This window comes from Chanodichthys erythropterus, chromosome 3 (assembly GCF_024489055.1).
Source record: "Chanodichthys erythropterus isolate Z2021 chromosome 3, ASM2448905v1, whole genome shotgun sequence".
Taxonomy (NCBI): Eukaryota; Metazoa; Chordata; class Actinopteri; order Cypriniformes; family Xenocyprididae; genus Chanodichthys; species Chanodichthys erythropterus.
This window is the reverse complement of record NC_090223.1, coordinates 36,519,659-36,546,409: the sequence shown is the minus strand read 5'-3', so window position 1 is coordinate 36,546,409 and position 26,751 is coordinate 36,519,659. Positions and strand designations below refer to the sequence as shown.

General features: G+C 38.1%; 1 protein-coding gene across 2 annotated transcripts; it reads right to left on the bottom strand.

Annotated features, from left to right (window-relative positions):
• Positions 1-553: 553 nt before the first annotated feature.
• Positions 554-24,639, bottom strand: ap2a1 (adaptor related protein complex 2 subunit alpha 1). 2 transcript variants are annotated; one of them, XM_067382003.1, is made up of 21 exons: positions 23,897-24,639; positions 19,941-20,152; positions 15,173-15,366; positions 13,530-13,659; positions 13,281-13,382; positions 12,198-12,457; positions 11,159-11,327; positions 10,884-11,021; positions 10,625-10,807; positions 10,396-10,493; positions 9,959-10,190; positions 9,688-9,873; positions 8,599-8,732; positions 7,658-7,729; positions 5,071-5,153; positions 4,741-4,829; positions 4,474-4,598; positions 4,277-4,393; positions 4,112-4,181; positions 3,007-3,141; positions 554-2,502 (listed from the first exon to the last, which is right to left on the bottom strand). In XM_067382003.1, the coding sequence occupies exons 1-21, from the start codon at positions 23,961-23,963 to the stop codon at positions 2,425-2,427; spliced, it is 2,874 nt and encodes a 957-aa protein (XP_067238104.1). In that variant the 5' UTR covers positions 23,964-24,639; the 3' UTR covers positions 554-2,424. The 2 variants fall into 2 exon arrangements, with proteins under 2 accessions (XP_067238104.1, XP_067238105.1); XM_067382004.1 differs by lacking the exon at positions 7,658-7,729.
• Positions 24,640-26,751: the final 2,112 nt, after the last annotated feature.

Below are 26,751 nucleotides of genomic sequence, written 5' to 3'. Positions count from 1 at the left end.
GGATGTATAAAATATAATTTAAATATGTATTTGCCATAAAGTTGACAGAATTATTTTTTCTACCCGCCATTAGAGTGTTGTTATATGCATAAACCTGAAGATAAACATAACCATGGCTGTCTACAGAAGGAAATAATTGATTCATCTCATTTTCTCCAACCTGAAAGAATAGTAAAAATGTCAAATTTTTGCATTATATTCTCATTACTTTTTTAAACCCTTATTAAATCTAAGATTTAAAGTGGGCCATAACAAGAGTTTAAAAATTTAACATAATTATATATAAAAATAAGTTAACCAAACTTGACATTTTTACTATCCCGTCCTTCTTTCTGGTTGGAAATGAGAACATTCACAATTATGTTCATCTGTAGACAGCCATAGACATATTCTAATAATGTTTTTAAACCTTTTTTTATGGGCCACTTTACATCTTAGCTTGAGTCGGGCCTATACCATGTTGTGCTTTGTGCATGTGTGAGATTCAGCTGTCAGCCCTCATGATCTCTGTGGCCATCCCTAACACACACACACACACAAAGAAAACACCTGGTTCGAGTATATGGCATAATTTTACTTTCACATTATTCAGTACAGAGTAAATTTAATCTAACACAGGTATCTGACAGGTTGAACAGCGATACACCGGGGCTGCATTAGCTAGCGGATACTGCATAGACGCGCACACACAGAAACACACACACCATGACTGTGACTCTAATAAACTACAATGACGATGTCCCCAGTACTGCATCACTGCATTGAGGGAAGCGTGACCCCCAGCTGAACTAATATGACTATGTCGCATAAATTCCATTATATTTTTCCACAAGAATCAAACAGATTAACACCACACACTCTCTCACCAAATGATGCTGACCAAAATCGTTATGATCCCTGTACGTGATTGACAGTTGGCAGCTGCTTTGGTCCAGTGCTCCCCCTTAAGCCCCCGTCCTCTAGGCCTAAGAATGTGTGTACAACTGTGTGCATGCGATGACTTTTCACAAACTAAGTGCTTTCCCAGGTTTTAGCTCTGTGAATGAAAATATGGGTCTCCAGCTGTGGCCAGTCACCACTCAAAGTTAATAGTGTGTGTAAAGATTTAGTAATGAGGTAACCACTATCTACTATTCATTTCAGTCAATAACTGTGCTGGAAGAATGACAGATGATGTCAATGTCCTCCAGATGTTTCTTTTTCTTTTTTTATACGATATTACAAAAAAAAAACAGACATTTACATAAAGGTCCACAGCAGTTGCACTCTTCACGTGCAGAAACTCTCACACTGGTGGACCTGACCTTGCCTCCGCTTCACTTCGTCTTTCTGATTCTAGTTCCTCCCCAGCTCGTTTAACACTGTACAACTAACCTGAAATGTTATGCCCATTCATTCGTAGTACAGAATGGAATGTCCAAAACAAAAGCAACAAACATTAGACCATTTAAGAAAGCATACAAACACACTGACAATATACCACTATCAAAAACAAGAAAGAGACATACAAATGCATCCATGAAGGGTAATCATTTACATGGTTTATATATATTTATATATAGAGAATTTTTTTCAATAAACATTGTCAGATAATGGGGGTCAGGACGAGTAATGAATACATAGGACAAGAACAGGAAAAAGGGGTCGGGACTATAAAAGCCTTTCCTCTCAAAGCCTCTTAAAGTGCACTGGCCATTACTATGTCAGAAAGAACGCATGTACGGTGTGATAATCTGGAAATGTACGTGGAATCTTTTTTTTATTATTATTATTATTTCTTTATGTACACCAATGGCTCTGGATCTGACCGATTTCAGTGTAGGAGGAAAGCGAGAGAGATAAAGCGATGGGGGTTAGTGATTCTGGCCTTTTAGGGAAGTGCCATTGCGTTAGTGTATTGAGATTGTAATAGTCTTACAGGGAATGTTCCAAAGAAACAGCTAATGTGCAGTTTTTGCGGGTGAAACTGAGGATAAAACAGGAGAGGGGGAAAACTTGCTCCACTTCCATCTTTTTGCTTTACTTTTCTCCCTCCCCCTTAACCCACATCATACACACACACACACACACACACACACACAAGCTGTCAACACAAGCACAGGAGTTGATCGTTGAACAGGCAGGACGGAGAACGGAACTATCACCATGACTCTTTCACACATGTACGAAAAAACAGACACGCTTCCTTTCGTTCCATTGCTCACACGCAGGTAAACACCGATAAAAACAGGAAGGGCAGCGCTGATGATAATAACAGTAATAATAATAATCATTATCAGAAGGACAGTAATATGGCTGCCAGAGGATGACAGCTAATTTTCCCTTATGCATGAATGCTTTTTGTAGAATCTTTATTCTGGGGCCTTTCAGGTGGAACGCTGGTCTGGGTGTCGGTTCTAGATGGTGCTAGTCTCGGCTGGCTTTCTAGAACTGTTCCGCCAGAAGCTCACAAAGACGCTTGGAGACAGTGTCCTTACTGCTGCGCAGGGTCAACCGGTACATCTGAGACAGAGAGAGAATACAGAGCGTTACCTAATGTAAACGCAAACACACAAACAATTGAGGAAGAAACATCAATTGTGCAGATAGACGCTCATTCTGCTTTTCGAATGCGTGTCTGATCCTTATTGTCGCTACTAAATGTAAACTTGCACTATGGACAAAGGAAACTCAACATATACGAAGAGAAGGACACTGCTGAACTGGGTTTTACTACCATACATGGAGTGAAATCACAATAGCGGGAGGGAGGCGTTTCGGGTTGAGAGAGGTGGCAGGATGAATGTGTTACCTGCTCCCCAGACTTGAGTTGCATCAGCAGGCACAGAGACACACAGACAACAGTAAGATGCAATAAAACTGACTTGGAGAGAAACCTGTGCTCCATGGCAGCAGGGAGGGGCTGTGAGACTTTTGATGCTTGTGGCATTTCATTGTTGCTTTCTTTTCCTTTTGTTTGTGTAATATGGATACATATATTTGCATAAAACGGATGTCTTTTCATACCTGGGCTTGTGCGTTGGGCTCAAGTCTTAGCAGAGAACCCACTTGTTGGGCCTTGGTTTGGATCACTCCGGCACACACAAAGTTCTCTGGGTTCGGATCCACGTTCTCCAAGAGAGCCATGCCCAATCCCAGTAGCTAAGAAATGTAAAGGGGGAAGGGAAGAATGGCAAAAGACGAAAGATGAAAAAAATGAAATGAAGTGAACTTTTGTCTGCAAATAAACTCTGCCGGTTGCAGGTGTGGGAGGAGTACAGAGACGGCCGTCAGGTAGGACACTTTGTGCTTTCTGTAGTACGCTGAACCAACTTCATTCATGGCAGACCATGCATTTTTTACGCTGATTGTTACCGAAGAAGTGGATGCGATTGAAATTCCCATGTTTTGAATATCAGATATTCAATATCAAGATTGGTTAAAAACAGGAACTTGCTTAAGAAAAAACATGCAACACACATCTAACCAATGAGAATGAAGTGTGTCATCAAGGCTTTCACAGCCGATTTTGAGCAACTGCAGCGCCTGACCTAGGCTGCTGGTCTCGTTTTGCTCTCAAGGTACTTTGATAGCACGTGTGATCATAAGCTGGCTGCTGCACTGCATGAAGTCGAACAAGCCTAATGAGATGAATTGCAAATGACAGGAAAATTGACCAATCATATTGTCCCTTTTAATGGGAGGGGCTTGTTATCAATTGGTTTATGACAGGTTCCGCCCACTGTGGGGAAAAAAAAGGAAACCGCAAGCAACATGATGAGGATATTGTTGCTAAATTATTATCCATGCCATTTTTCGAGATTAACTTTTAAAGAAAAGATACACAGGAAGACTTACACCAGGGCTTTTGAAAGCAATTAATTAACAGCCATTATCTTTTTCTTGAATCTGCATTTCATTACATTTTCACACAAAGTTTAAAAATACAAAATAATCATTTTTGACAACTGATAACTGGACACTGAATTAAACATGCAAAATAAGGTAACATGACAATTCTGCATACTACTATTTGAAAAAGCCTATCCTTGTGTGGTGTACAGTATATACAGTACACAGTAGGCTAGTGTGGTATTACCAACACAGTCAATATAAAGCTGTGTAAACTCACCTTAGCTTTAAGCACTTCTGTGTCCATGGCATGGTTGGCCTTGAAGATCTTCTGTGCTTCTTGCTGCGGCCTGTGAGGAGAGAATTTAACATGTTTCTCATTTAGAGAACAGTTTGTGATGCATGTATACAGTAATTTGTCTTGTGTGTACACACAAAAACTTACTGGCTGAGCTGTTTCCAGCGCTGAAAGAAGTCATGTGATGCCATCTCTGTGGGCTGGAAGAACTTGTTAATGGTAACGGGCAGCTTGAGTGTGAGGTTCTGGAGAGCTCCGCCATACCTGAGATACACAACAGCTTTGTAAACCTCAGTGTATGCTGATTTACCATTGTAAACCATTTAAAAGCGTGCATCTGTCACCTGAACTTGATGTTGAGAAGAGGTGCATCACAGAAGTCAGACAGACACTCGATGTTGATGACCTGCTGCACCTGAGCACCTCCTTCTATGAGAGGCTCCACTGGTTTAGTCTGAACGTTGAGCTGTGGGATCAGTCAAGGAATTGCAACCAGCCAACAAACAACAAGCATCCTCAGATAATCTCCCAAGACAAATAAAATTCACTTTGTCACAACATGTATAAGCAAGAATGAACATGTGTTTGCATGTACAGATGTGAAGGATATGAGATTGTAGCTCTCCTGGGCAGGTGACTGTGGTTGTGAAGGTTACAAACTGCACTGACGTCTTATTGCCATAGAACAGATACATCCGCCCTGTAAGATTAGGTAACAATGCAAGCACTTTGAATACTAAGTCAAATATTAACACAGTAACAGGTTTTTATAATGCTAACACAATAGGATAAAAATGAGAACTGCAAAAATGTGTACGTTGAAACTACGGTCTCTTGTAAACGCAGGTTAAAATACAATAAACTTGATGACATAGTCCAGAAGTCAGCTGACATGTACCTCCAGATGATGCTATTACAATTTTGCAGATGTTCTGACTCACCAAGGTTCTGGCGATATTCAGACTTTATGCCAATCTGTAGCAGCTGATTCTCAAACAGAACTCCATTGTTCTTGCACACAAACCTGAGGGCAAGAGAAAAGAGTGTATGTGAGGTAGACAAGCATGCAGGGACAGAGAGCAACGGTACTGTCTTTTTTAATGATGCATTCACATGTTGGAAGAATAGATCAAAAACGAGCTCTCCACTGGGAAAATTCACCTTAAACACCCTCCCAATTTTGTTACCATCGGTAAAACAGGTAATTACCAATAGTGTTAGTAAAAGATACAATTAGTTTCTTTTCATGCTAGGGGACTTGGATAAGTTCAGCAAGTGTTCACTCTAACAGGCAAGTAAAGCCAAGCACATCAACACTGGAAGAATGACTTCCCCTTAAGGGAATAGGACCATCCGAGGAGCATGTGAATGCAGCATGAGACACTGAGAGGAAGGGGGGTGTTGAAAGGGAGTCATCTGAAGCTAAGCCAAAAACAGTAGCCAATCATCAGTGCTGCCAAATTTTGTTGACTACGTAGTGCCATGGTCTCATCTGATAAAATAATAAACACAAGTATTGGAGCTGTGAACTAGTAGTTAGAGCACATGCTCTGACATATAGCCATGAAGCTTATATGAGCCAGACAAGCCCATCTCAAAATATTTCCTAAAATTTCCTGCCAAAACTCTACTTTGCCTTATTTCGATATGTATCGATACTGAAATATCTGAAATGATTCCAATGCTCCTTTCTGCGGTATCAATACACCAACAGCGAGTTATACTTTATTAATGGTCAAATACACACAAAAATAGTGTCACAATGCCCATCTTGGGGAGTATTAATGTAAACGCAGTCATAAACAGTACAGTATGCGTAACAGTAACAGTATTTTGGATCTGTCCTTGCGTCATGTCTTAAAGGGACAGCAGCCTAATAAACGTGCCACTCTAAGTTATAAATGTTAATCAAACAACAAAAGACAACAACAAAATCAATTACTGCTCTTGACTGATTAACTTGTGTAACTATAATTGATTAATCTGTATTTAATTTTTACTATAAAGATTATCCAATGTTATTTTAAATTTGATTACTTTGTTTCCTTATTCACATTCTTACTACTGTTAGACCTACCTGGTCTAAAAATAAAGCGGTCTATTTCATTTGTATCATACAAGAAAGACTTCAAGTAAACATGTGGACTTCCAGCGTATTTACTTGAAGTTATCAGGTAAGCTAAAATTTCGAATGGACTGAATAGCTCTCTCAGAACTTGACGTGTGATTCCACGCTGACTGAATATGCACATGAATCACGGTCACACGCACACGCTCAGAGCAATTTTATTTTATAGTATTAAAATATTTAGAAGGACAAAAACATGAACTTTACTGGCTTTATTTCAAGTCAGCCGTCACTTTACTTTGGCGCGAGCCCCTATGCGCTCACTTGTCACAGCCCTTGCAACGGTTCTGTCATTAATTAATATGAATTAATATAATTAGCCTTTTGCTTGACTATGTTATCAAACAGCTAATAATGTGTTGCTAATGTTACACACACCATTCCTGTTCTTTATCTCAGAGTCAGACAGCTGCCTTCTAACAATCAGTATCCTTACAAATGCTTTGAACAACAATTTAGAACGTCAGTGGAGAAAGGCTTATAGTTCATCATAATATCGTAACAGACTCACTATATTGATAAATCTACACAATTTTTCATATCAACAGAAAATATACCAGGATAACCTGGCTTCTCTTTAGACTTTCCTGCTTTAGAGCAGTCATAGTTAATGATATGCCAAAGCCTGCCGGCACGTTGCTGTGATTTGTTACAAGGTAGTCTGTGACTTCACAAACACCCACGATTTCAAACCTCAGGTTTTAAACGGTCTTTGGTTTACAGCAGTTTCAAATATAAAATACTCAGCAATGGTGCTGACTTATGAATTTGCACATGGTTTGTCTTAAAGCATATTAAAAACACCACATAGGCATATAAACAACATTAAAAACTTGATTTTCACCACATGGGGTCTAAATGTAATTTACTCTGAGATGGCAGAGCTGAAATTTCAGCATCATTTATCTAGTCTTCACTGTCACATGATCCTTTAGAACAGTTGTGTATTATTTTTGTGGAGACAGTGATATATTTTTTTTATTTATTTTATTTTTTTTTCAGGATTCTTCAATAAATAGAAAGTTCAAAAGAACATTTATTTGAAGTATAAATCTTTTGTAACATAACTTTTGATTAATTGAATGCACCCTTGATGAATAAGTATTCACTTCTTTAATAAAAAAAGACTAACTGGCCCCAAACGTTTGTACAGTAATGTATATTTAATACTAAGCAAAAATTAAGATATTTGTAATGAATGAAAATTACTGCTTAACAGCTTCCACACTACACTACAATATTAACAGTAACAAAACAAAAAAAAAATTGGGTGGGGTGGGGGAGGTCAACCAAGAGGAAAAAGAGAAGGTGGCATATTACGAAAGAGGCTTCTGGTGACTATTGTCTGAGGTGGTTGGGTGACTGAATAGAGGGAGTGAAGTAGGCGAGTGAGCTCTTACTTGTTGAGCAGTTCGTTTGACTCAGGCAGAGGAGGAGCAGGATCTTCAGAGACCACAGAGGGGGGAGCAGAGCTGAGAGACCGAAAACCAAGAATGCAGAGAGAAGAGAGAACGGCCCCAAGAGATGAAGAGAGGGGTGAGAAGTGTTAAGTGTGAAAAGGCACAGATGGTTAAAACAGATTAAGAATGTTAGAAAGTGGTGAGCCGATAAAAAGAGAAGAAGTGCAGAGTGAAGCCAAAGAAGGAAGCATGAAAGAGGAGAGAAAGACAAAAGGCAGAGGTTAGTACCGGCATTACATCTGTGGCAAATAAAATGTTAGCAAATTCATATTACCACCACACAGCACACAAATACAAAATACTCCACAGACACAAACAGAAAAGAACACATTTACACAACAACATCTATAAATAACCAAAAAATTAAGTGTTTATATGTGACTGTCAATATGTTTTGCTGTAACATTGACACTACAGTCAACCACTGGCCCCTTACTCCGAGTCACCAGGACCCTCGGCCAATAGGGAGTCAGAGCTTTCAGTGGGGGGTTCCAGATCTCTGCCATCGTCCAATGAAAAGCAAGGACGTGAGACGCACACACGTTCACGCATACACACAAACATGTGCGCACGCACACCAAAATGAGGGAGATGGAAAAGGGAGGGAAAGAGAAAGAGAAAAAAGAAGCAAGAAAAGAGAAAGACAGTCACATACGCAGCAAGATAAAGGACACAAGATTACACAACACACAAAGAGGAAGAGAAGAAGAACGAACGATAGAAAGTGAAACGACAGAAGAGCAGAAAGCCTGACAGACGTATATACAAGCTCAGAACATCTGGACATGTTAAAATATTAGTGTACTTCACTTTAGTTAATTAAAGCAATAAATGCACAGTGAACTGAAAACAGGATGCTAATGAACCGGATTCTAATTTACCTCAGGAAACCATCATCATTGACTCCAGCCTCTGAGAAAACATCAACCAATAAGCTGCCTGCGCTGGGAGCGGCGGCGGTAACAGGGGGACCCGTGCGGAGCCCCAGCAGATCGGCAGATGGGGACGGAGTGGACTGAAAGAAATAGAGCGTTCATTATATTGGAATCTTGGTTTAATAAGGAGATGCTGAAGTGTTTGAATCAGGATGTGTGCAGTGTGGGTGTTTTCTCAGGAATTGTTCTGTATTTGCTGACTCACTTCCCTGTACAATGTAAACATGTGCAACGGCTGAAGTCTGCCGCATATTAGTCTCAGCATCAGCCCACAGACTGTCTAACAGTACGTGCATTATTATTTAGTTTCGAGGTGCTAGATAGCAATATGTTCAAAAACAGAACTGTATATTGTGCTTGGCTTTTGAGTAATGTCTGTGCTTCATTTTGGGTGGGCAGAAATTTTGATCTATTATTGTGGTATTAGCTATTACTGATAAACCTGACCTTAAAAAGCATGTAAAAACAAAACTGAATGGGATAGATCACTTTTAATATCAGTTAGATAGACCTTTCCTGTCTTGAGTGGCGATTCATGGCCAGAATAAGCTGAAATGTGGACCAAGTGGTCAGTAAGATTTTTTTTTTTTTTTTTAATGTTTTTTGAGTCTCTTCTGCTCACCAAGCCTTCATTTATTTGATCATAAACACAGTAAAAACTGTAATACTGTGAAATATCATTACAATTTACAATAGCTGTTTTCTATTGGAGTATATTTTAAAATGCATTTTATTTCTGCGATGGAAAAGCTGAATTTTCAGATCCTTCAGAAATCGTTCTGATATGCAGATTTGGTGCTCAAGAAACATTTCTTATTATCAATGTTTTGTGGAAAATACTGATACTTTTTTTTCAGGATTCTTTGATTAATAAAAAGCTCAAAAGAACAGCATTTGTTTAAAATAGCAATCTTTTCTAAATCTTTAGAAAACTGTCACTTTTAATCAACTAAATGCATTCTTGCTGAATAAAAGTATTAATTTCTTTTAACTAAGATATATATGTATCATCATCAATGTGTGTGTGCCCCTTACAGCATTAGATGCAGCAATGGCAGAGTTGTCTCCTCCTCTCTCTCCCCCTCCATTGAGTTCTCCCTCTCTCTTTCCCTCCTCTAGCTCGTTCACAGACACGGCTCCTGGTCCTTTCTTCTTTTTCAGCTTGGCCAGGATGGATGACTCTCTCTCTGGGAATGGAGGCATCTCCTCAAGCACTGTGGCCTACAATTACACACAGTGATATTATGCAAATAATTTTATGCAAAAAAATGGTGACAAACAAGTCAACAAAATGGTGTGATCTCACCAGGACATCAGTGCTGGCAATGGAGGACAGTTTGAGATACTCCACAGCTCTCTGCTGCAGCTCGACATCACTGTTCCTGATCTGGCTGTCAGAGCGCAGCACTTCCTGAATGGTGCTCTTTGTCTCCGGGAACAGATTAATGAACTTAATATAGGCAGAAAGCAGCAGGGCACGTGTGGGGACTGAACACAGGTGAAACTTAGAGTGGAGCAGGTTAAACTGAACCAGAGGACTAGAGAGATTTGAAGGATAGAGGTGAGATGAGTGTGAGCAGTGCAATTTGATCAATTTCAGATCATAGGAAAGAAAAGAAAATGGAAAAATGAAAGAGATGAAAAAGAACAAGAGGACATCATCAGTATAGCAATAAAACACATCTATAACACCAAAGTGTGATGTTAGAAAACACTGCTTTGAGTGGTGGTTAAAGAACTCACCTGGAACGAGGATCACCAGCAATAAGGTTACCAAACTCTCCCAGGATGTAGCCTCCAACCTTCACCATATTCTCATGACAAGCTGGAGCCTGCAAAGCCTGTGGAAATTAAAAGACCAAAAAAAAAAGAAAGAGCAGGAAATATGAGGTGTTGCATGAAGTATCGCAATGATAGTGGAAACCAATTTTCTACATCTCTGGACAAGAAGTGAACATCTGGTGTCATTTACCTCAAAGACCGTCTTGGCTGCATATCCCTGCACGTCGTCACGGTTGATGACAATCTGGATGACGCGGTACCACACTTCCTCACTGACGTAATCCCCAGCAATGCGGATTAGGTTCAGAATAGTGTCCACATACCAGGAGTAGTCTACTGCATATTTCTCTGCCAAGATGGCCACCTTCAGTACCTATAGACACAATAGTCACCCATTTTAACAATGACCTTTGACTGAAGAGAGACAGTAGAGATGAAGACACACACACCATTTCCTCTCTGATGGAGTAGTCAGCTGTCTCCAGGTAACTCAGCATCTCGGCTACAATCTGCTTGGCATTACTGCGGTCGCACATGGCGTAAAGGAGGTCAGCTGCTCTCTGGCGAACACTGACATCCCTCTCAGTCTGCCAGCAAGATAAATAGAATTAAATGGTTATAAACAGTGTTCATGAGTTGTAAAACAAGGAATCTGCCATTTAAAGTAACATTTTTAGTGTTTAGTGTTTACTGTGCTTTAAGAATGCAGAATCTAGCCACTAACCTTTAGCGCGTTAATGACTGTCTCTATGTGCGTTTTAACTGCCTCATGGGAAAACTCAGAGCTGGCAAGGGTGCACATGCTTTCCAGGGCCAGGTAGCGCAGGTTGGTCTCTCTGTGCTGTAAGAACTGCCCCAGCTGGTTACATGCCCGAACAAGAAGATTCGGCTCGCTGTGGAGAAACAAGGACCATGAACAGAGATTAAGTACAACAGTGAAATGCTAAACATAGATAAAAACCAATCAAAACATCATAGCAGATCGTTTTAAACAATGCCCTTAAACGGATAGTTCACCCTAAAATGAAAATTTGATGTTTATCTGCTTACCCCCAGCGCATCCAAGATGTAGGTGACTTTGTTTCTTCAGTAGAACACAAATGATGATTTTTAACTCCAACCGTTGCCGTCTGTCAGTCGTATAATGCGAGGCAATGGTAACACTATTTATAAGAGTCCATAAACATGCACAGACAAATCCAAATTAAACCCTGCGGCTCGTTACGACACATTGATGTCCTAAGACACGAAACGATCGGTTTGTGCGAGAAACCGAACAGTATTTATATAATTTTTTACCTCTAATACACTGATCGTGAGGTCTGATTGCGCTCTGACAACTGAAGTGATGTCTTGCACTCATTGAAGTAAAAGCGCGAGACATCACTTCAGTTGTCAGACCTCACTAAGCGAGTGCTGAATGCAGTTGGACATAGTGGTGTATTAGAGGTAAAAATGATATAAATACTGTTCGGTTTCTCACACAAACCGATCGTTTCGTGTCTTAGGACATCAATGTGTCAATGTGTGTTTAATTTGGATTTGTCTGTGCATGTTTTTTTGACTCATAAATTGTGTTGTAAATTGTGACACGCATTATACGACTGACAGACGGCAATGGTTGGATTTAAAAATCACTTGTGTTCTACTGAAGAAACAAAGTCACCTACATCTTGGATGCCGTGGGGGTAAGCAGATAAACATTAAACTTTCATTTTTGGTTGAACTATCCCTTTAATATGAGAAATAGAGATAATGTGCACCTGTCATAGTGGATGATGAGAGAGATGGCTTCAAATAGGATGGCATTCTTGGCATTGGAGTGCTGAACCTTCTTGGATTTGGGTGGCTCTTGGGCTTTGTTGAGGATGGTCTCCAGACACTCCACCAGTCGTCCTTTCACGGCACCATCCTCAGGCGGTGGGTAGCACTGCAGCAGACGCAGCAGCTTGCAGGACAGCCACGGAGCAGGAACGAAGTAGTAGGTGTAGTCCTGCAGGTCAGTGGAGGCTGAAGACACAATCTGAGAAAGACAATCAAAGACAAGAACACATGAATCTGGGGTTGCAAAGAATTAAAGCTTTCAGAAGATTGTTTTTCCATGTGATTTTTCAGTGGTAAAACAATGCAAATAAAGTGGAACTGCAATTTGCTGCACAACCATGAAAAGCTGGCAGAATCAACCAAAAACAGTTTCGCTGTGCAGAAAAAAAAAATAAAATTTTTTTTTAATGTTGCAAGCTGACAGAAAATTTTACATATTTTAATTGTTGTGTAAACTCCAATTAAAATCAATATTTTAATGTAACATTTTAACCTTTCATTTTTGGGGACTTCTGTTTTTCCTTATAGTTTAACAAAAATGTCTGTTTAATTTCAGATCCTCTTAGCTCTAAGGCAGTACTTTTGACCTCATGGCATGGTTTTTGCTCTGATATGCATTTTTAGCAATTAGACCTTTTATTGAGAGGTGTGTGCCTTTCATCAAATCATACCCATTCAAGTGAATTTGAACAGGTTAACTCCACTCGAAGTGTAGTAAAATCTACAAGCGAAACTGGAATGCTCCTGAGCTAAATTTGAAGTGTCCCAGAAAAGGATTTTTTTAATAAACTTTAAAAGTCGTCACAGATCTGCTTTTGGCTTTGTCATTGTGGTGTATGGAGTGTAGATTAATGCAAAAACATTTAATTTGAAATAGTTTAAGGCAGCAACATAAAATATGAAAATTACGGGGTTTGAATACTTTCACAAGCCACTGTATTCACTACAAAAGTTTGGGGTCAGAAATATTTTTTGAATGTTTTTGAAATAAAAGTCTCATGCATGCACACACAAACCCTCACCCTGCTTAGACGTGACACAGCAAGTGACACACAGGTCTTGAACTCATCAGGGTTCTTCTGGCTGAGACAGGTGATCAGAGAGATCGCAGCAGTGACCACACCCTGAAAGAGAAGAACATCAGAAAAATAAGAACCCCTTAAAAATATTAACAACAAAGACACACGCTAATCTATAAATGTGTACATTTTCAATATCAACGAGCATGTGTATGAAAATCATGAGGTTGTGGTTTTCTGTGTCAGACTTACCATGTGCTGGTCATTGAGCAGGTGCACCACTCTAGAGGTCCACTCTCCCATTAGCACCAGGTCTGGCGAGGTCTTATACAGGCGGAGCAAACACAGAGCGGCTGACTGCTTCACGCTGTCCATCGTGTCTCTGTGATTAGGAAAGGAACTACATTAGCCAACTACAGCAAGATTCATCTACTCAAAAAACACTCAGGGCAGGACACTATATGTGAATAGGGCAAATATTTTAGTAATACTTTCCCCAGATGACTGTCTAATGAAATATGCATAATTTGCATATATTTCCAGAACAGAAATCTTAACATTGGATAAAGCTAGGTTTAAAATTCTAGTTTCATTTTGTTAGACATTAAAGTTAAATGTTTTTAGATCTCTTTTGTATTTCTTTTTTTTCTAATCATAAATCAGAAAATACTATAAACAGCCAGGGACAAAAAAAAAAAAAAAAGTGTTGTATAAATCAGCTGAATGATATATGAACAAACTCCTCTGTAAAAAAACCTGTAGAATATATATAGGAATAAACCAGACATTTTGGTGTAATTAAAGTGCAACTGAAGTGAAGATTTCTGACTCATTTTGAGAAAATGGCCTAAAAACAAACAGCCTGTAATTGGAATCTACAAACGCAAATAGATAAACTATAAGAAAATAAACACTTAAATATGTATTTTATTTCCACTAGTCTGAAAGAAGACAAGTTATGGAAGCAAAATTAACCAGTGCCTGAAAAAAAAACAATGGTTTTGGCTGTAGTGTTTTGTCTTAAAGTATATAACTGACCATAAAACAAATAATAATCTCTAATACTGAACTCGAGAAAGCAAGAAAGTGACACCACAAATACACACTTCCTGTTTTATTAATCCTTTTTTCCCCCTTACACAATTCAGTTCCTTCTTTGTAACATTCTTCAATTTGAATCCCTCATTTTTGCCCTCATGTTAAAGCTACACGATGCTGGATACATTGAGAATAACAATTTTTAGTTTAAAATAGAGATTGTGATTCCTCCACGATTCTGAATAGACAACTAAACAAAAGTCTATTTAAAAATTTGAACTAATTTGAATAAATTATTATTTTTTAATTGTTTTGTATAAATGATTCAATGACTCACTCATAAACACTTCACTTCTTTTATTACTGGATGAATTAGAGTTGTTTTAATAAATCTCTTGAATGAATGATTTATTTACGAATACATTTTTAACAGTCACTTGTCGCCACCTACTGGCGTAGCGATGTAATTGATACAATTTTTATTTAAAGGCAAGTTTCAAAAAGTGATTTACTATATTTTGATTGCTACAGTAGACACCAGAGTTTATGAATTATAAACTTTTAACCCAGTACTTCTGTGATAATATGAATATTTGTAATACAGAAACAACAATACTGTGTGGATGAAAAGACAGTTTGTGAAGCTTGACAACTGCTCTCTCTGGGTCAGCAGCAGCACCAACGCAGATTTAAATGTTCAGCGGTGATCGTACTTTTCAAAGGTTTAATAGACATAGCTGAATCGCTGACATTTAAGAATACGATTGTGGGGGTGTTTGAATCGAGATTGCAATCTTTTAACGACTAATCGCGCAGCTCTACCTCACCCTCAACCCCTCCAGGCCCAAGTTGCTCACCCAGCCACAAGGATGCGCGGAATCTCTCCAGCGAAGGCCTCGGCCATCTCTCTGCTGCCCACGTTGGCGATGCAGTGCAGAGCCAGACACATGAAGGTGGGGTTTCGGCTGGACAGGTCATTCTTGATGGCATTGTTAATCAGCCTGATCAGTTCACTGTTACTGTTCACCAGCACAGAGATAAACAGATACCCCTGGAGAACAAACAAAAGAGAAAAGAACAAAAAGAAGCTGACGACTATACTGCACACACTCGGACTGAGGGCAAATGAGTGTACGGTAAAGCTGAAATGAAGACAGCGTCACTGAAGAACTGTCATCTTCATACAGACTTAGAGCAGCAGCCCTGCAAGCTCGATGGATAAGCACTAAAGCACAAGAGAGAGATTTTCCCCCTCGCTGAACTAATGTGTCTCCCTCACTGCTGCAAGGGCTGCCTCTTCTCCAGTCTTGCTGCATCGTGATGTTGAACATGCTTTTAAAATCTGGAGGTTTGAAGGAATGTGCCTTGCAAGATGATCTGTATCAACTGATTTAAATTCTACTACAATCGGCTACCAAGATACAGTCATTTGCTCCATTTGGTGCATCTAAAATTGAACCTGAACCTAAACCTGAACTTATCAAAAATAAAATATTCTTTCTGGTAACGTTTACATTCTTTACTTACAAAAAAAAACTCTGATTGCCTGTTTATATACACATACATTAGATAGATTAAGCGCTTTTTTGTTTGTTGATGTTACTGTAATCGTAAAAAAAAAAAAAAAAAAAAAAAAAAAAATCAAAACAGTAACAAAAATCAACATCAAAAACATAATGGCTGAATTTAATATGTATCAGAAGAGCAGTGGAATTTTTCAGCTAATGTATGCATTGACATTGTTAACTGTTAGTTTGAGACACTAAATCTTACCATATAGCAGGCCACTTGGTGACCTAAATCAGGTTTGGAAGCCATTTTAATATGCTTATAAAGTCTAAGAATCATAGGAAACTGTAAGATGCTATAGTGAACCTGTTTGACTTCAATACAAATATATTGGTATCCTCTAATCATTTGAGTGAAGAAACCTCACTGAATTTTGGGCTTAGCTCATGGGAAATGTGTATTGAATATATTTGACCCACATGGGAGGAGTAGGTCAAAACAAGATGACATCACCTCATTCCTCAACATTATAGTATAATGCCTTGCAGTCAAAAGGACCTTTACAAAAAACAGAAAGAAAAAGTTCCAGTGTTTTCTGCAGTTCATTAGCACTATGTAAATTTTATTCATTTTGCCATGTACAGTATTATCCATGAGCAAATGCTATGGCCATGTGGTGCTGTTGTCTAACACATGTTGTTGTCTAGTTTGCATTGTAAATGTTATTTCAATGCCTTTCCTTTTCAAGGAAAAAGATAAGCTGACTCTGAATGGCCCTCAGTTTGTAGTCCTTTTTTGTACTGAAACATGCTCAGATTCCGCCCTGCTTCTGTCAGTGTTGCCCTGCAGAGAGCAGCGTGGCTGATGGGAGAGTGGGTGTTTGATCAGCGGGAGATAATTAGACCTCATGGTAGGTCTACATGGCATGGAGTGCCACTAAGCTTCTCTGACAAGCTAAAAAACACATCTGTTGCCCACTATCAGACATGTCTAAATGTTCAAGTCAAGAAAAGACAATTTCCACAAGAGTAAAACTGTATCTAGAGTCATCATTTTCAAATACATTTGCCATACTATCATTCTAAAGTTTGGGGTCGGTACGTTTTTTTAAAATGTTTTTGAAAGTAGTCATACTCACCAAGGCTGCATTTGTTTGATCGAAAATACAGTAAAAACAGAAATATTGTAAAATGTTATTACAATTTAAAATAACTCCATTTTAATATATCTTAAAAATTGTAAATGTAAAGCTGAATTTTCAGCATCATTACTTTAGTCTTCAGTGTCACAAGGTCCTTCAGAAATCATTCTAATATGATGATTTGCTGCTCAAGAAACATTTCTTAATATTATAAATGTTAAAAAAAGGTTGTTCTGCTTAATATTTTTGTAGACACTGTGATTCAGGATTCTTTGATGACTAGAAACATCAAAAGAACAGCATTTATTTGAAACAGAAATCTTTTAATATTATTCATTTCTTTATTGTAAGCTTTGATCGATTTTATGCATCCTTGCTGAAATATTTCTTAAAAAAAAAAAAAAAAAAAACATCTTACTGACCCCAAACTTTTGAACAGTAGTGTATATTAGTAGTAATATTACAGAGGCTGTTTACGCTGCACACTGAATCCGTTTGTTCTGACAGTGTCGTCAATATCCTGCATATCAGTTGACTTTCATGTCTCTCTCTATGTGGACAAACAAGAGTGTGTCATTAAAAGAAAAAAGAGAACGCTGAAAACAGAAAACATTTTCCTCTGCTAAGGTCCATTCAGTAAAAATAAATGAATTCAGACACTACTGCACTTTGTGTACCCTACAATCATATCCTGAATGACAAAAAAATATCTGTTCCTCTCACAAAAACACATCTACAAAATCTTATTGGGATAAGCAGCCATACACAGATTTTTATATCTAGAGCCCTATAATTTTTGTAAAACACAGACAGAATTGTGGAAATCAGTCATAAAAATGTAATTTACTGTATAGCATGGAATGTCAAGGAATTTGGCAAAATTTGGATAAATAAATCAAAATTTGTGTGATACAGGAGTGAATGGTATCCTAGATTTTGAAGCCCCCAAAAAAGTGCATCCATCCATCATAAAAGTAATCCATACCGTTTCAGGGGGTTAATAAATGCCTTCAGAAGTGAAGCGATGCATTTTTGTTGTTAGAAAAATATCTATTTTTTTTTTACTTTATAAACTATAATGACTCGCTTCCGGTAACAGCCATATGCAAGTTGAGCTCCTGCTGAAGAGTGACCTCTGACCCGATGCATGATATAGGATGTAGGAGAAGTGTAAGCTAAGGTGAGAGTAGACGCCGTTTGCGGTTTAAACAGGGCTGGGCAACAAACTCAAACTCCTCTTCTCTTATATCCAAATCCTCTGACATTCCTCTTTATAAATTCTCATTTTAGACTTTTAATTCATGACCAATGTTTTGTTTTGCGCTATCCTCTGCACTTCTGCATTCGTCAATACGGCATGAGTCGGGTCAGAGGTCACTCTTCCGCTGGAACTAGACTCACGTCCCATCATTGCTGGAAGCCAGTGATTCTAGTTTATAAAGTTATAAATATATTTTTCTTACACCAACGCATCACTTCACTTCAGAAGACCGTTATTAACCCGCTGGAGCCTTATGGATTACTTTTATGATGGGTGGATGCGATTTTTGGGGGTTTCAAGGGTACCATCTAGGGTACCATTCACTCCCATTATAAAGCTTGGAAGAGCCAGGATATTTTTTTAATATAACTCTGATTGTGTTTGCCTGAAAGAAGAAAGTCATATGCACCAAGGATGGCTTGAGGGTCAGTTAATTATGAAATCATTTTTGGGTAAACTATCCCTTTAAGATATAAAGTCTGCATGCTCTGCGTGTCTATGTGTGAAGTGTGACAAAACTACATCACTAATGACAATTCCAACAAATAAAAATAATAATTAATTAAAAATAGATTGGCACAAAATGGAAACATAAAACAGTTCACAACAGCTTAACAACATCTCACTCAAGAGTTCACTATACACATCTGCACACAGTAGAATATTTTAAGTAGGGGTGTAACAGTTCAAATTACTCAGTTCAGTTTTTATCATGGTTTTAGGGTCACTGTTTTGGTACGGTTCGGTATGTGCTATGTTCAAGGGAAAAAAGGAATATTGTCAAATAAAAATAAAGGAAATAAGACCAAATAATCAAACTACAAGCAACAGCATAAATAAATACATCAAAACAAAGATTCAAATAAAATAAGCAGTGTTTTTCAGGTATCTAACAGTAATTTTCAGGTACAGAAAATGTATAAAATAACACTGCATATTATCTTCACAGTATAAATTAAATAAAAATTAATCATGAAGCAACAAAAGCTATTCAGTCAGGAGCAGTGAGTGATCACTATTTACACAGTGATTTCTTTGTCATTTGTTGTTTGATTAACATTAAAAACACAGAAAACAAGAATACTAGGCTTCTTTCTCTTTAAGACATAATGCACCATCCTGTATATACTGTTACACATGCGCTGTCCATCTAAACTTTTATACATTCACTGAAGACATAACCGACTATGTTTTCTAGGATACTCATGGCATGTTGACAGTTTTTGTGTGAATTTTTTCCGTTCATGCGCAAGACTTCGGATGAGCGCACACAAATCTTCTCATAGTGTGCGCAAATTCTCTTTCACGTCTTGAAACGCTTAAAGGAGTTTAGATTAAACAGATAGCAACGTGCGCTTTTTATGTCTCACCAGCGCTCACGCGCTACCAACACTCGATGTAAATGACTGGTCATATTCGAGCATACGGCACAGTGAACCAAGTTTACAAAGAGTGACTGTTTTGATTAATCACTGTTGTAACATATTGGGAAGCCAGAATGCATGTCCATAACGCATTGACTGAAACATACATTACCCGAACTCTGTCTGTCTGTTTTACACATTGCCATTTTCAACAAACCATATTAAAGATGCGTTGTCAGATTTGAGATTAACCGCAGTGCAAGTACGTGCCGAACCAAGGGGGAGAATGGTACGGTTTGATTTTTTACCGAGAACCGTTACACCCCTAATTTTAAGACAGCTCCACTTACAATCTGTTTCTCAGTGTACTTGTTGGAGCTGAGCAGGTTGACAGCCTCCATGTGGCCGAAGTCAATGTCGTGGCCCAGGAGGAAGATGAAGAGCAGCTTGCACACATACTTCTTCTTGCTGTATCCATCCAAAGCCTTGTCTCCTTTAAACTTTGAGCGGATGTTGGCTAACTCTTTATTTATGCGTTTGATCTCGGCTTCCTTACTCTTACCTGAGGAGAGAAACAGAAAACAGGGAGACTCAGGATTTCATTTGATACTGCAGCGCAATTGGTAATCATTGGGTGATCTGAACATATCAGGAGACAACACAAGCTGACAAAATGCCCCGCTGACGCTGATCTTGATACTGCTATTTATCAAAGTACAGCTTACACAGTATAACTGCGCTGTGAGCTCTTTAGTCATTAAAAATATATGCATTTCTCCCTGCCTTCATTTAAACATTTAATAATTCTTATGCATCAAAATGCTTAATGCATCTTTAAAAATCAGTTTCAAGGATGTTCACAATGTTCACAACACACCGGCCACACTGTTATTACCAAAAACCCTGGCATGATTTACACATGAGCATATGGCTGTGTCATTACAGATATTATGAAAATTGATGTATTGAAAGTGAAATAAACAGAGAGACAGAAGAGCAGATGATGGCAAATGAATAGGACAGGAAACCAGGAAAGATGACAGGAAATAGCAACACATTTTTTGGGGGGTTGGGGTTAAACAGGATAAAGTTCTTGGAAAGATTAAAGTGCTAGTGTGTAAAAAAAAATATATATATATATATCTGCAAAAGCCTAGCAAAATGGAACCAAACAATACATACATTACACTTCTGTAGTTTGCACCCTTGCATGACAAAAAAAACATTCTTGTCATGCAAGAATATTCTATTCATATTCTTCAAAAAAAAAAAAAAAAAACCTAAAATTTTGTTTGCTTTCATCAACCAAATCCACCATACCATCAGCATGTAGGTTAAACCATTTCTTATGCTCACTGCATCAGTCAGTCACCCTTGGGCAAAGCATCAGATTTCTTATTTGCTCCAGTGTCATTTGTGCACACTGGATGAATTCACTTTGCTTTGTATATGCACTTTTTAAAAAGGATCTGATGACATCCAAATAACTGCTGCCACATGAGATAATGCTACAAGGAAAATAAAACATTTGCTAAATGTAAAAAAATGTGTATAAATAGTGCTGATGTTATATTGTGGTGCAATATCATGTCTTTTCTAATAGCAGTATCAGACATCCAGTTCTATGAGCTTCCTGCTCCAATACCAGGGGTCTCGTATATAAATGTAATGTACACACAAAACAGCCTTTCATTTCCTATGCCTAGTCAAAATAACGTTTGGACAAACACACAAACTTTTACTGGTGTTGTAGTTTTAATGATTCCAGTCAGGAACTAATGAATTGAACCGTTTCAAAATGCAATTTTTGATGAATTCACCAAAATGTAGTTTACAGTGATCATAGGTTTTGTAAGAACTGCAAACGACCCGCTAATCTTGTAATTATTCTAGGCAGCAATAATTTTTTCACAGAATGCACTCATTCCACCAAAGTATCCTGACATGGCATGGGTCAACACATTATTCCTACAATTTATGTAACTCTAGATGGTAACCAACTTAAAGTTCAAGCTGTGTAATGGCTGGCTTCTCTGTGCAATAGCTTGCAGTAACATGCAATCTGATTTCAAATGTAGCCAACACCAATCATCACTAACTCTTAGACAAAACAAGAGAATAAACATAGCAACAGTCCTTTTTGCATACAGATGATAAAACACAGATGACTGGCCTATTAAAAACATCAAGTGTCTCAGAAAGTACAGTACTAAACACACTCACAATAGTTTAATGCACAACTTTAAACAAAAATGGACTCATCTCAAAGGCATCAATGACCCAAATCTATGGTTTGGTTGTTTGTTATGATTAACTGACTATGACCTCAAAACCAAATATCACCTAGAATGTCAGCACGTACATTGCATTCACAAAACTTTTTTCTGATTTAGCATTTGTGTCATTCTCCAACTCACAATGATGCTGAATAGAGCGAATTCAATGAACTATTATTTTAGAAAGCACAGAAAACTTAAGGGCTGCATACAGAATTGCATACATCCCTACATTTTTTTTTTTTTTTTGTGATTGTAAAGGTTTTTTATATGTAGTTTGTTTTTGTACTTGTGAATGAACTTACTGTAATGCAAGTCAAATTTCAGACTTTGTCTAACAATAAAGTTATATCATCATCATATAATCATCTAGTATATAGTAGATGAAAATCAGTATGTGACAAAAGAACTATGTCTGAATTCACAGTACTCATAAAAGAGTTAAACCCTAACCCTAACCCTACAAAAAAGTAACCGGATGACCTACTACTTCCAGCCAGATGCTCAAGTGTGCATACGATGGACACTTTACTGTCCCATCAGGCCAGGGGAGAGGATCTGTGAATGGCATCGACTCAACTGATGCTGGTAGGTCACATGATAATGACAAACATGGTGAATGTAGTATGTCCGGATTACATTCATCCTATGTAGAACGTTATTTTTTTTAGCAAATGCAAAGTAATTACTTATCCAAAAGAAGTCCCTACTCAACACAGTATGCAATTTCGTAAGCAGCCAAAGACTTCCTTGACCGTTTTGCATTGTTTATCTTATTGCACAAGCCAATGAAAAGCTGTCAGACTATTAATGATCTCATTTTGTCTTTATCTCTATTTATTTTTCTATATTATTAAAAAAAAAAAAAAAAACTTGTGTATTTTTTGTTGTGGTGTCCCAACTGGGATAACATTATTTTGCAATTTTCAACTGCAAAGTTCAATTCAATGTTCAAATGTTTGTTTTATTTAATTATTTAATATTTTAATATCAATCAAAGGCCGCAAAATCGATTCAAATTGTATCGTGGCATGTTCTGAGATATCTGCAAACATTGCTGGCAATTTATCATGACGAAACACCCCATTTTCACTCCTAGTTAGCACATAATCTGACATGTGCATGCAATTTTTTTAGTATGGAAGCTACACAAATCTTTGTGCATAGGGCACTACACAACAATACTGTGCATACACAACAATACTGGGAAGAAAAAAAAAAAAAAAAAAAGAGTAAGCCAGCATGCCAGAAAAACAGCAATCTCTCTGGACACCTGGAACTAGGTCTGTATGTGGTGCCAATACAAGTTACAATACTCAGACGAAGAGCTCAGACTCACACTGATAACATAAGTGCAAAACAATTCTCATTTATATGATAACAATATCATAAGACGTTACCTTCGAATAGGATAAATTATGGAGGTTAACAGTTTTTAGAAACTCCAAATTTATTACTAAAGTACGATTCTCAAATTCCAACCATGACCCTAAACAAATCTCTCTTTTTTCCAAGATTTCAGAGTTAAAATGAGAGGTGTAACACAGGCAGATGCACAAGACATCTTAACAAGATGACCCTCCTATAACGCTCAGCTCAAGGCGACAGCTTGATAACTGGATTATCGTGAAAAACACATCTGAAACGAGTCCTCTTGGCGAGCAGCGATATCAGCCGCTATCCAGCTAGTCAAGGTGGCGAGAGCGACAGAGACAGGACATGCCGGACAGATCATCTGCAGTGAGACACGGTTTCGGCGGCGGCGGCCTAGCGGGCTCTCTGACGGTAAAGCATCGTCCCATCATCCGAGCTAAAGCTAACGGGCCTGAGTGATATGACCTCCCTCACCGAGAGCCACCGATCTGAATTACAGCATTTACCCTCTAATTCTGGCTAAAATCATCACAGAGCAAAGCAAGAACAGATCACAGACCATTTGATTCAGTTTAGGGCGTATATAGGAAGAGTTGAGTGCAGCTGTTCGCATGAGAAAATGACTAATGGTGTTTGAGTGTGACAGGGGCACTTACAGTTTCTGATGTCCGAAATGAACACCGCTAATCCTCGCATTCCGTCTCCCTTCGACACAGCCGGCATGTTTGCAGAGCTTTTTCTTCACGCCGGCTTCAGCAACGAAACAAATGACTTTCAGATGTTCAGAGGTGCAGGTTTAACAGGCAAACACACCGAGCTAGCGGGCTAACTAACTAACACGAACTCACTAGCTGCAGATTTAGTCTTGAATTAAATTTCAGGCGCTTGTAAATCTCACAGATAACGAAGCAGAGAGAGTGTTTGTGAATAAAAGAGGTGAATGCAGAGGGTGTGAGAGAAGCTGGGCAGTCAGCGCGGCTGGTGTTTCCGTTGGCTAATTCATTCAATCCTGTGAACTCTCTTCAATGGGAAAACGAAGCTAGACGGAAGCTTTGGTTGCAGCACTGACTAATTAAAAAAATAGCCAACGAGTTGTTTCTAATTTATGGTAACGCGACTAAATGTCGATTGCGTTAAAATAACAATTAATACCTCTCTTGCTTTGAGTCACGCACGGCAAGCTAGCCAAATAGCTAGCGAGCTGGCTAGCTCTATCAAATGTTAGAATACATCACCCAAATGACCGCGATAGGACAACGGGGGATTCTGCTTTTTGACGAGCTAATCTGGCAGACCTGTTTCTCGCGAAAGAAATAGCTATAGGCTATGTTTAGCCGTCAATATTGTACGAGACTTTTCGTTCGTTCGGTCGGTGTACCCGGACGGAGCTCGTGACAGAACGGGCACTGAGCTCGCTCTAGCGCTTCCTCCCCACATGTCCCGCCTCCAGCCTGATTCTCCTCATCTGATTGGTCAGCTCCTTGCCACTCAGCACATCATTTGTCCGTTTATACGTCAATTAATGTTTTTAACCATTTTAATTGGCTTGAGAACAAGATCGACACTGTTGAAAGTATCAAAGTGCAAGTATGAGGGAATGGCGATAAGTTGGAGAGGGTGTAATTTACACTAATTAAATCTGACTATTGGTGTTTAAAATTTAATGTGATCTATCTATCTATCTATCTATCTATCTATCTATCTATCTATCTATCTATCTATCTATCTATCTATCTATCTATCTATCTATCTATCTATCTATCTATCTATCTATCTATCTATCAGAGGTGTAAAGTACTTGAGTAAATGTAATTAGTAACTGTACTTAAGTATCTTTTTGGCTACTTTGTAGTTGTACTGAGTATTAAAGATATTGGCAACTTTTACTCTCTACTTGACTATATTTTTGAGCAAGTAAATGTACTTTTTAGTCCACTACATTTGTTGTGAGTAATGCAGTTACACATGGCATTCTCATGGCACCTCACTTTTTCTGCAGTAGTTTGTTTCTGCTATAAAGAAGCGATAACACCATCTAAGGGCATTGAAGGTACTATATCTTGTGTGTTTTGCTTTTATTCACCCAAACTTGTCAGCAAGGCTACTTTACGTGAATGCGAGTGCATTAGCAGGTAGTTGCTGAATCGCAGGTGTTTGATTTAGAAAATCAGCCGGTGATGAGGCTCAAACCAGCACATCCAGTGAAAGTAGACTTGGACTATTTGATTTTACTTAACATTATTTTATTTATCTGCTATATTGACAAGACCTTTTTGACGGATACTTATGGCCTTTTTGTGCACTTGAACTTAACTGAGACTTTTGAAGTTTGTGGACTTTTAAAAGGTTGTTTTTTCGATCTTGATTTATTGCAATATTGAGGTGTTCAATTTTATTTTGATTTTACAAAATAAACATGATTTCTCATCTTACCAATCAATTGTTTCTTATTTTCACTGGCATGTCTCTCAGGTGTTGAGGACTAGTGCATCTTTAAGCCCATATTTAATATGAGTAAAATACTTAAGTACTGTTAAAATCAGATACTTTAAGACTTTTACTCAAGTCGTATTGCAATTCGTGACTTGTAACTTGTAATGGAGTCATTTTCCCTGTAAGGTATCTGTACTTTTACTCAGGTATGGTTTTCAGGTACTCTTTACAACTCTTCTATATCTATATATATGGCCAGTCCATCAAAGCATTTTTTTCAAATAATTTATTTAAAATGATTTATATTCTTCACAAATTAGATGACAGCTGGGATTTTATCTTGAGTCTGTTGGGGACTTCTTGCCCCAGGGAGTCATCTTTCTTCTTCTTCAGTGGCACAGATCCTCAACAAAACCATTTCCATATCCGGTGTGATAAATCCGATCTTCAACTAGATGGATTAAATATTTTGACTGCGGTGATCCCATTCTGACTTATGACCTATAACGCTGCCTGAATCATAATCATGCACTTGATATTCAACAATGTTTTTATCTGCCTGCAATGACACCATTGTATGCGAACTGAACTGAGCTGTATGATGATATCACTGTTTTCTTCAGAGCTAATATATAGATGAATTAACTAAATTAATAACTACTGATTTTTATAAAAGAATGAATCAATACTGAACTATAAGCTGCAATGACACAATTTTCTTCAAGCTGCTGTGCAGCCAAAATTATTTGGCAGTTATCACTGTAAAGCTGCTTTGACACAATCTGCATTGTAAAAAGTGCTATATAAATAAAGGTGACTTGACTTGACTTCATAATGTTGCAAATTTTGTGCAATAATTTTGCCCCTTTCAATTTTGTGCAATAACAACTAAACTAACAAATGTGTGCAATTATTTCCCCAAATAATATATTGGATGATGCTGCATCATCATGCTGTACATGGTAAAATATATATCTATATTTACTACAATTTTGCAGTAAATGCATACTATTCTTAAGGCATCTTAGCTTACTGTTTTATATAAATTAGTCTACCCTTGTGTCGCTCCAAACCTGTG

Excerpts from the sequence above, each read along its gene's own strand:
- ap2a1 (XM_067382003.1), bottom strand. The coding sequence starts at position 23,963 with ATGCCGGCTGTGTCGAAGGGAGACGGAATGCGAGGATTAGCGGTGTTC. Across the intron at positions 13,660-15,172 it reads CCGCGCATCCTTGTGGCTGG|AGACACGATGGACAGCGTGA; the intron begins GTGAGCAACTTG and ends TCCTAATCACAG. Across the intron at positions 9,874-9,958 it reads TTGCCAGCACTGATGTCCTG|GCCACAGTGCTTGAGGAGAT; the intron begins GTGAGATCACAC and ends GTGTAATTGTAG.